Source organism: Miscanthus floridulus, chromosome 18 (assembly GCF_019320115.1).
Source record: "Miscanthus floridulus cultivar M001 chromosome 18, ASM1932011v1, whole genome shotgun sequence".
Classification (NCBI taxonomy): domain Eukaryota; kingdom Viridiplantae; phylum Streptophyta; class Magnoliopsida; order Poales; family Poaceae; genus Miscanthus; species Miscanthus floridulus.
The window spans coordinates 1,580,665-1,591,323 of record NC_089597.1 but is presented as its reverse complement, the minus strand read 5'-3'; the positions used below and the strand labels follow the sequence as shown (position 1 = coordinate 1,591,323).

Below are 10,659 nucleotides of genomic sequence, written 5' to 3'. Positions count from 1 at the left end.
CTGAAGGTGTCAAAGAAAGGGAAGGGATTGATTGACGCATGCGCTGATGCAGGCCAACCCGTTTAATCATCGATGAACTCATGGCTCGCGAGAAGCCCCATAATCAACTCTTTTTTAGCCAGGTCTACAACGTCACTGCTCTCGCCCCCCTCTCCGTCGGCCGCTAACCCATTATAAATCGTTGCATCCCGGCGATACCCGACAGCCTGCTTGCCGAGCTTGCATCGAGGAGAGTTCGGGGACCGGCCGGTGCGGAAGGAATCGACAGGAGGTGAGTCTTTTTTCCTCCCCTCCCCTGTACTGCCCGCCTCGATTCAAAAAGGGCAACGATTTCACTGCGATAAGTTTATTTAGCATAGGCTATCTGAAATTTCCCCTGCTTCTGTTAGAGCCGATTATTTCGATTTACTGACTTGGCACGAATTGATCCTGCAGTTCAGTTCAAATGGCTGCTGAGTCAGAGAACGGCAACTGCAATGCTTGGGCAGCGAGAGATCCTTCTGGAGTTCTCTCACCATACAAGTTTAACCGCAGGTGACTTCCCCCTCCTGATTTGGTGAAAAGTTGCATCATTTTTTATCACTCTGTGTCTTGTTGTTATGCTATACGCCTACTAACCTATTTCTTTGGGATATTTATGGACCGTATTGTTTCCATGCCTGTTTCATAGCTGTTTTCAAACTAGCATGTCTAGTGTGGAGCAACTAGCCAACTAGTGCAGCTATTTCTGCTCGTGGTCTGTCAAACTAAATTATGAAATTGATGCTTACAATGGGGCATTGAGTGAGCATTTTAGGTCTGATGGGATTAGCAGAAATTTGAGTGCAAACAGCAACGTGCTTGTCTCTCTGTTCAGCTAGCCTATTGGTTTCATTTTCATAACGTCTTCTTATGAGAGCTACTATATGTATAATAATTTTCAGAGCAGTGCAAAGCAGCGATGTTGCGCTGAAGATCATATACTGTGGAGTCTGTTATGCTGACGTTAGTTGGACACGGAACATGAACAATGATTCAAAATATCCTTCGGTTCCTGGGTAAGCGCGTTTTCAGATCAATAGATTGAATCCTTCAGAGGAAACAAAACATCACAGTCGAAACATCATATTTGTCAATGGTATTAATTTGTGCAGGCATGAGATAGCTGGAGTTGTAACTCAGGTTGGTGCAGATGTCAAAGGCTTTAAAGTGGCTGACCATGTAGGTGTTGGAACATATGTGAACTCATGCCGAGATTGTGAGCACTGCAATAGCTCTCTAGAGAACCACTGCCCAAAAGTAGTTTATACTTTCAATCGCATTGATACAGATGGAACTGTCACCAAGGGGGGTTACTCCACTCACATTGTAGTCCATGAAAGGTATGGCAGTACTGTTTTACTTGGCTGTTCAAACAAGAATTTTTTTTATATTGATAAAAGCTAGTATAGGGATGAAAACAGGTTCCACTGTAATTTCATTTGCCTATTTGATCACACTGTGTCCTATTCAAGATGCTATGTCATTTCTTATGAGAGTGAGTAAAATTTGGGTCATTGTTATCCATTCATTTTCATCAAAATCAATACATCATGAAAGAATAATATATAGGTCCATATAAGTCACTATTGACACCATGATGCTGGTTCAATACAGCTTGTCAGATAAGTAATCACATTTTCTGTTGATAAATTAAAACTTTAGGTATTGCTTCCAAATACCCAATGGCTACCCTTTGGCAAAGGCAGCGCCTCTTCTATGTGCTGGAATAACTGTGTATACTCCAATGATGCGACACAACATGAACCAACCTGGAAAGTCACTTGGGGTCATTGGACTCGGTGGTCTGGGTCACATGGCTGTGAAATTTGGTAAAGCCTTTGGTCTTAAGGTCACAGTTTTCAGTACAAGTGAATCAAAGAGAGATGAAGCCATCAACCTCCTTGGAGCAGATAATTTTGTTATATCATCAGACACACAGCAGATGGAGGTACTAACCTGCACATTGCATAATTTCAACATACCTAGACACCTAGTACTTGTACTTTATCTGTTTCAAAATATGAGACGTTTCATTTTTGTCCTAAGTCAAAATTCTCTATTTTTGACAAAGTTAATAGAAAAATGCACGAGTATCTATAACACAAAATTTATTTCATTAAATCTACCGTGAAATGTGTCTTTATGGTGCATTTATTTGGTATTGTCAATGTTAATATATTTTTCTATAAACTTGGTCAAATTAGAGAAAATTGACTTAGGGCAAAATTAAAACATCTTAAATTTTGAAATGGAGGGAATATACCCTGTTTGCCTTCTTGATAATATGACACCATCTTTTGGTGGGGTTCTTTTTATTTCTTCATTGTATTACCAAAGATACAAGCACATCACACCATCTGTTTGCCTATTCTTTTTGCTGGCTTTACGCTACAGCACGCTGCGGCTGGCTTGTTTCTTAACTGCGATGAACAGTGTTTACTACTTTCGTTTTGCAGCAGCAGCCAGCAGTGCAGCCAGCCGAAGAGGCCCACTATCTTTCTCATTGTTTTGCTATTTGACTTTAAAGTTTCAGGCAGCCAGTTCTGTATATGACCATGGATAGTTTTCTTATGCTGAGAATAAAGATAACAGCTAAGTATTGTTTGTTCTGCTTTACCTGAAAACTGATCGTGAATATATGATCTCTTGCTTTTGCAGTCCCTGAAAAACTCCCTGCACTTCATAGTTGATACCGCTTCTGGTGACCATCCGTTTGATCCATATCTCTCTCTCCTTAAGGTTGGTGGTGTGATGACACTAGTGGGCTTTCCCAGTGAGATCAAAATGCATCCTGCAAGCCTTAATCTTGGTAATTCTCTGTTTTGACACTGTACTGAAAAAACATGGTAACAGAAATAAATTATTTAAATTTAACCTGAACTGCTTTTTAGGTGCGCGGACCTTGTCGGGTAGTGCTGTTGGAGGTACAAAAGACATCCAAGAAATGGTTAACTTCTGTGCAGCGAACAAAATCTATCCAGAGATTGAGATCATTAAGATATATTATATCAATGAGGCCTTGGCGAGGCTTGTTAATCGAGATGTGAAATACCGCTTTGTAATTGACATGGAGAACTCTTTCAAGTAGCATGTTGGTTCACATGGTCTCGTCTTTCTGTTAGTGTACAAGAGCAATCACAATTGTGAGTCATGTCAAATAAACTTGATGTAATGCTGCAACTCATTTACAATTCTAGTCATGTGTTAATTTCATTATTGTAATATTTGGCAAAATATTCGGTGCAAACCACATCTTCGGTGCAATTATGAAAACCCTTTGCAAAACCATACTTAGGATTTTTGAAAAAACTTGAAACTATGCACACCAATAGTGCATCTATAGATGTGCACTGTCACAAAATTTGAGATTCAAACTCGATTTGCAAAAATTCATATGAAAATAACAAATTTCATTCGCATCTGGATTTTTGTCCTCTGGTGCATATGCGAATGAAATTTGTTATTTTCATATGAATTTTTGCAAATTGAGTTTGAATCTCAAATTTTGTGACAATGCACATCTATAGATGCACTATTGGTGTGCATTATTTCAAATTTTTTAAAAACTCCTGAGTATGGTTTTAATGGGGTTTTCACGGATTGCACCGAAGATGTGGTTTGCACTGAAATATTTTACCGTATTATTTATGGCTTCTCTTTTTTTTTTTTTTTCTGTTTTTTGACTCAATAAAACCGGCTGACAATAGAGTTTGAATATAAAATGATACAAGAAACAGGGAAACGGTGAGCTTTCACCGAAGCCGTTCCTTCTCGCGGATGGCTTAGATGCAGTGATTGCTTATCTTGCAGTAGCAGCAGTGACTGCATAGGATCTTTGTTCGCGCCTGACGGTACTCGAGATCGAGGCTACCTATCCTGATATGGTTTGGTATGGAATCGAATCTAGATAGCATTATTTACCATATTTTATTTCGAATCTGAATACAGATACAAAATGGATATCCCAAATTTAGTTTCGCATTCGGATATGTACTATGTTTTTAAGATAGTGTATTTTTTTGGGAACATTTTTAAGATAGCGTAGATAACACATATAAACAGATATTTCTATTATAATCAAATGTACAAAAAATCAACAAAGGGTTAGATAAAATGTTTCAATACACATAATATTCATCTATAATAAAATAAAGTACTTAAAATTAATATGTAGTCATATTAAAGTTAATTAAACTTAACCTTTATATATCGTTAATTATAATATTATAATTATCATAAATATAAGTTTTAAAATTATCATAAATTAAAATTACCCTTTATGATCGGCCTAATTAGTCATAGAGATAACTTTTAAATAGTTTAGAAGAGTTATATTAAAATAATTATCATTTACAATGTTAATCAGCCATAAATATAAGTTTTAGATGGTACTTTGTTCTTCACATACGGATAGTGTCAAATATTTCACATTTTTTAATATGAATTTGAAATCGGATAGAGTATCCATTTAGCATCCATATTAAATCGGATGAATACTTTTGACATCCAGATCTATCCCTAACTACCGGGCTACAATGCGGGGTCTGCTTTGAGTCAAGGGTATTCTATTGAATATCCATTGTTTTTTTATCAAACAATTAGTATTTATATTATAATGTTGAACACTTTCAAGTTATGATTAGATCTATAAATCCAGATATAATGTTCAATTATATGTTAATTTTGTATTTATTATAAAATAAAATTAGTACAATATGAAACACTAAAATTTATGTTGTAAGAAAAAAATCTATTATCTTACTATTTGGCCAATCAAAAGAGGATCCACGTTAATGGGGTGTTTGGCAGGGCTCTTCGTGAGAGGCTCCTCTGGAGGAGCTTTATGGCTTCTCCAAAACGGCCCTGGCTCCTCTGTTTTTAAAAACGGCTCCTGCGGCAAAACATTTGGTAGGGCTCCTCTAAAGAAGTCAGAGCCGAAGCCAGAGGAGCCCCGCCAAACACAAGCATTCATGAGGGTTTACTTGAGGTTTTTTTTTGCCATGTTTGTTACACTATAAAAATGTACAAGTACTTCTATATCTCCTATTACATGGCACGGGTCTAATTACTAGTTTTTTTACCTTTAATATTCTGAATATCCCGACGGTATCCTGATCTCATTTCTATTGAGTCTGTCTACCCAATAACCATGTATTTTATGTAGTTTCAACACATGAATTTTTTTGCACCTCAATCCTCTTTTTACCTCTAGGCTTCTTCTACTTTTAAACAATCACAAGATTATAGATCCACATATCATAGGAAACATTTTTTTTATAGAAGGACAAATCACAAATATCAGAGGAAGAGGTAACTGGAGCCGAGAGCGGCGCATACCGGCGTCACAGGGTCATGCTGGTGATCTCCGTTAAAAAAAATAAAAAATCCATGTGTTTTTTTTCATAAAACACATGTGTTGTACACTGTTCCCATTAGCTGCGGGCGTCAAACACTGTTCGTTGATTGATTTCTGGACTGATTTGGATTAGTTAGTGCTAATTTATTGTAAAAGAAAAACACTGTTGGTTAACTGGTTTGGGCTGGCTGAAACCAACGAGCGAACAGGGCTGGAAAAAAAAGGGAAAGGGTTTGATGCGTGCGCTCAATCGCTGATGCGCCCTCGGGGGCCCAGCCCGTCCAATCAGCGATGAACTCATGGCTGGCGAGAAGCCCCGTAACTCCGTAGGCCAGGTCCGCGACGTCACTGCTGTCGGCACCCTCTCCAATCCAATCCATCCACCGGTCAGCCGTCGGCGGAACATGGTACGGCCTCCGCCCTTCCAAGCAACTGCATCTTCTTCCCTTTACGCTCACTCGCCGTCGGCGGCTACCTGCATCCCGGCGACAGCCGACAGCCTGCTTGCCGCGCTTGCATCGAGGAGACTTCGGGGACCGGCCGGTGCGGAAGGAATCGACACGGAGGTGAGTCCTTTTTTCCCTCCCCTCCCCTGTACTGCCCGCCTCGATTCGACTCCCAAGGGTCAACGATTTCACTGCGATGACTTTGTTTAGCATAGGCTATCTGAAACCCCCCCCTGCTTGTGTTAGAGCCGAGTCTTTCGATTTACTGACTTGGCACGAATTCATTCTGCAGTTCAGTTCAAATGGCTGCTGAATCAGAGAACGGCAACTGCGATGCTTGGGCAGCGAGAGATCCTTCTGGAGTTCTCTCACCATACAGCTTTAACCGCAGGTGGCTTCCCCCTCTCCTGATTTGGAGAAAAGTTGCGTCATGTTTAGCACTCTGAATACTGTCTTCTTGCTATGCTAGACCTATTTCTTTGGGATATCTATGGACCGTATTGTTTCCATGCCTTTCTATGCAGGTTACGTTTGGTTTTCAGTGTGTTTGGTACCTGTTATCAAATGAGCACTTCCAGTGTGGAACAAGTAGTGCAGCTATTTCTGCTCGTGGTCTATGAAACGAAATCATGAAACTGATGCTTAAGATGGGCATTGGGTGAACATTTTAGATCTGATGGGATTGCAGAATTTTGTTGAACGTAAATGGGCAGGATCTGCCGTTTATTAAAAAATAGGGGAAGCGGCCTAAGCCAACAATTATACAAATTGATTACAGAAATTTGAGTACAAATAACAACGTGCTTGTCTTTTTGTTCAGCTAGCTTATTGGTTTCATTTTTGATAACTTCTTCTTATGAGAGCTACTATGTGTATAATAATTTTCAGAGCAGTGCAAAGCAGCGATGTTGCGCTGAAGATCATATATTGTGGAGTCTGTTATGCTGACGTTGTCTGGACACGGAATATGCACCATGATTCAAAATACCCTGTGGTTCCTGGGTAAGCGTTTTCAGAACAATACATTGAACCCCTCTAGAGGAAACAAAACATCATAGTCAGGAGTGCCGATTAAGTGTTGCCCGTTGTCCAAAAATGGTGTCTGTATTATATATTTGTCAATGATATTATTCATTGGTGCAGGCATGAGATAGCTGGAGTTGTAACTCAGGTTGGTGCAGATGTCAAAGGCTTTAAAGTGGGTGACCATGTAGGTGTTGGAACATATGTGAACTCATGCCGAGATTGTGAGAACTGCAATAGCTCTCTAGAGAACCACTGCCCAAAAGGAGTTTATACTTTCAATGGCATTGATACAGATGGAACTGTCACCAAGGGGGGTTACTCCACTCACATTGTAGTCCATGAAAGGTATGGCAGTACTGTTTTACTTGGCTGTTCAAACAAGATTTTTTTTTTATATTGATAAAAGCTAGTATAGGGATGAAAACAGGTTCCACTGTAATTTCATTTGCCAATTTGATCACACTGTGTCGCATTCAAGATGCTATGTACTTCCTTATGAGAGTAAAATCTGGGTCATTGCTGTCCATCAATTTTCATCACAGTCAATACATGATCAAAGAATAATATATGGGTCCATATAAGTCATTATTGACACCTTGATGCAGATTCGATACAACCTGTCAGATAAGGAATCACATTTTCTGTTGATTAATTTGAACTTTAGGTATTGCTTCCAAATACCCGATGGCTATCCTTTGGCGAAGGCAGCACCTCTTCTGTGTGCTGGAATAACTGTGTATACTCCAATGATGCGACACAACATGAACCAGCCTGGAAAGTCACTTGGGGTCATTGGACTCGGTGGTCTCGGTCACATGACAGTGAAATTTGGTAAAGCATTTGGTCTTAAGGTCACAGTTTTGAGTACAAGTGAATCATAGAGACATGAAGCCATCAGCCTCCTTGGTGCCGATAATTTTGTTATATCATCAGACACACAACAGATGGAGGTACTGCCCTGGATATTGCATAATCTGAACGTACCTAGGCACCTCGTACTTCATCTGTTCCAAAATATGAGATGTTTTATCTTTGTCGTAAGTCTAAAAACTCTATCTTTGACCTAGTTTATAAAAAAAAAGCACTAGTATCTACAACACCAAATTTATTCTGTTGAATCTACTGTGGAATGTGTTTGGTATTGTAGATGTCAATATATTTTTCTATAAACTTGGTCAAAGCTAGAGAAAATTGACTTAGGATAAAACTAAAACATCTTACATTTTGAAATGGAGGGAATATACCACGTTTGCCTTCTTGATAATATGACACCCCTTTTGGTGGGGTTCTTTTTATATTGCCAAAGATACAAGCACATCACATTGTTTTCACATGGAAGGAACAGATAGCAGATCACTATCTTTCTCATTATTTTGCTACTTGACTTTAAAGTTCCAGACAGACAGTTCTGTATATGACATTGGATAGTTTTCTTATGCTGAGAATAAAGATATGTTGCTAAGTGATGTTTGTTCTGCTTTACGTGAAAACTGACCGTGAATATATGATCTCTTGCTTTTGCAGTCCCTGAAAAACTCCCTGCACTTCATAGTTGACACCGCTTCTGGTGACCATCCATTTGATCCATATCTCTCTCTCCTTAAGGTTGGTGGTGTGATGGCAATAGTGGGCTTTCCAAGTGAGATAAAAATGCATCCTGCAAGCCTTAATCGTGGTAATTCTCTGTTCTGACACTACTAAAAAAAACGTGGTATTAGAAGCTAAATTATTCAGATTTAACCTGAACTGTTTTTTAGGTGCGCGGACCTTGTCTGGTAGTGTTACTGGAGGTACGAAAGACATCCAAGAAATGGTTAACTTCTGTGCAGCGAACAAAATCTATCCAGAGATTGAGGTCATTAAGATAGATTATATCAATGAGGCTCTCACGAGGCTTGTTAATCGAGATGTGAAATACCGCTTTGGAATCGACGTCGAGAACTCTTTCAAGTAGCATGCTGGTTTACATGCTCTCAATCTTTCTGTTAATATACTAGAGCAAACACAAATGTGAAAGTCATGTCAAATAAACTTGATGTAATCCTGCAGCTTTTACGATGCTAGTCAAAACCCTGTGGCATAGGCGTCAAATAGCAAATGTAAGCATCCATAATTGGACAGCAAGGGGAAATAAGTATATTGTGATGTGATGATAAAGTCGCTCTATGAATAAGGCATCATGTCGGTGTGTTCCACAATATTTCCTAGTCCTAGTTTGTAGCGTGATCTGACGAATAATAGCATAGTAATCTGTTTGCAATGCCTAAATTAGCAGTGGTGTACTGGTGTTCATTTACATGCAAATCGTTTGAGTTCACACTCCTGTCCAAGACAAACAATTTACACAAATCTTACAGTATAAATGAATCAAAATTATCCAGACTCAGCATATCTGGAGTATGTTGGAAATTAAATGAACACGGGAAATCGGAACCGGCCTCTGTATTTAATGCAGCATATCCAAGCACAAACAAAACAGAATCAGGCTCCATTCATTGACAGAGTTGATAAAGATGTTTGCAAAGGCTGTTACATAGGGTGTGTTGAGCTCATCCTATTAATTTGAAAGCTTAAGGCTAACATTTTAGCACACATGTTTGTGGTAGTGAGGACGTGTTTTTATTGAGGATAAGATTGGATGGAAATAGACGAGGATTCATAATTTTAGAGATAGGGAGATTGGGCGGATAGTGTAATACCCTAAAAATTTCTCTTTTCGAAATAGGGTTAAAAATATTTAATTTGGTATTTTTGTGCTCATGAAAACATAGGTAAATGATAATTTTTATTAAATTAAAATTTAACATAGGGCTTAGCAACATTTTTGTGTATTCATGTCATCGCATTTTGTTTATTGTGATGTGGGTTTGATCCAAATTCAAATTTATTTAAAATGTTTTTGAAAATGGGTTTGAAAATAGAATTCATGAAAAGAAAAGAAAATTTGAAAATAACAGAATTTAAAAAGTTGTAAAAATTATTTTTGGGGGAAAACTTACTAAAATTGCTCATTTTTGTTTGAATTGAAAAGTGTATTTGAAATCCTGTTCAAACTTGATTTGGTTCTTATTTGAAAGTGGTTTTAAAATAGGAAAAGAAAATAGAAAAGGAAAAACTCCCTCTCCCTCTCCCCTCTATTCCCAGCTCAATGACAGGCGGCCTGCTCCGCTCTCCCTCATTTCTCCGTGGCCCATTTTCTTCCCCGCGCGGGCCGCTTCACTCTCTCCGCAACAGGTCGGCCCAAGCCGCGCAACGGCCCAGCCGGACCGCACGCTCGCGCCCCACCTCTCTCACCGCTAGCTGGGCCCTGCGTTCTCTCTCGCTGACGATGCGGCCCCACCTGTCGGCGCCATCTCCTTCCTCGAGTCGTCGTCGCGTCGGATTCCGCCGCCACCAGGACTCCGTTCCGCCACCGTCTCGGTCCTTGTCGTGTTCCCCAATTCACCCGCCCCCTTAAATACCTAGCGCCGCATCTTGCCGCCCTCCATAACCCTCAGCACATCCCTCGCCTCGCCCGAGCTCGAGTCGCTGCGCCAAGCCGTGAAGCCCTAGCAGCGCCATGCCAAGCACTGAGCCGCACGCCGTCTTTGCCTTATCTCCGACCGCAAAAAGTGCCTAGGTAAGTTCGCAGTAATCTTCTCTACCTTCCGGTGCCCTTGTTTCGTGCTACTGTAGCTCGTAGGCTCTTATTCAAAAACGCCGGCGACCTCCTCTGCTTTTCTGGCCATGGAGCCGCTGCTTAGCTCGGCGCCGGCGACCCCCATCTCCCCCTCTCCACTCTCTGTCGTCCATCTCGTGATCTAGGGCCCA

General features: G+C 40.1%; 1 protein-coding gene and 1 pseudogene across 1 annotated transcript; both read left to right on the top strand.

The window, feature by feature from the left end:
* The first annotated feature begins 213 nt into the window (after positions 1–213).
* Positions 214–3,344, top strand: LOC136521234 (probable cinnamyl alcohol dehydrogenase 1). Its single transcript, XM_066514937.1, has 7 exons — positions 214–271; positions 436–534; positions 924–1,037; positions 1,134–1,361; positions 1,684–1,969; positions 2,680–2,830; positions 2,913–3,344. Exons 2-7 carry the CDS (start codon positions 446–448, stop codon positions 3,107–3,109), a joined length of 1,065 nt encoding a protein of 354 aa, XP_066371034.1. The 5' UTR covers positions 214–271; positions 436–445; the 3' UTR covers positions 3,110–3,344.
* A 2,271-nt stretch (positions 3,345–5,615) lies between these two features.
* Positions 5,616–9,006, top strand: LOC136520782 (probable cinnamyl alcohol dehydrogenase 1; annotated as a pseudogene).
* Positions 9,007–10,659: the final 1,653 nt, after the last annotated feature.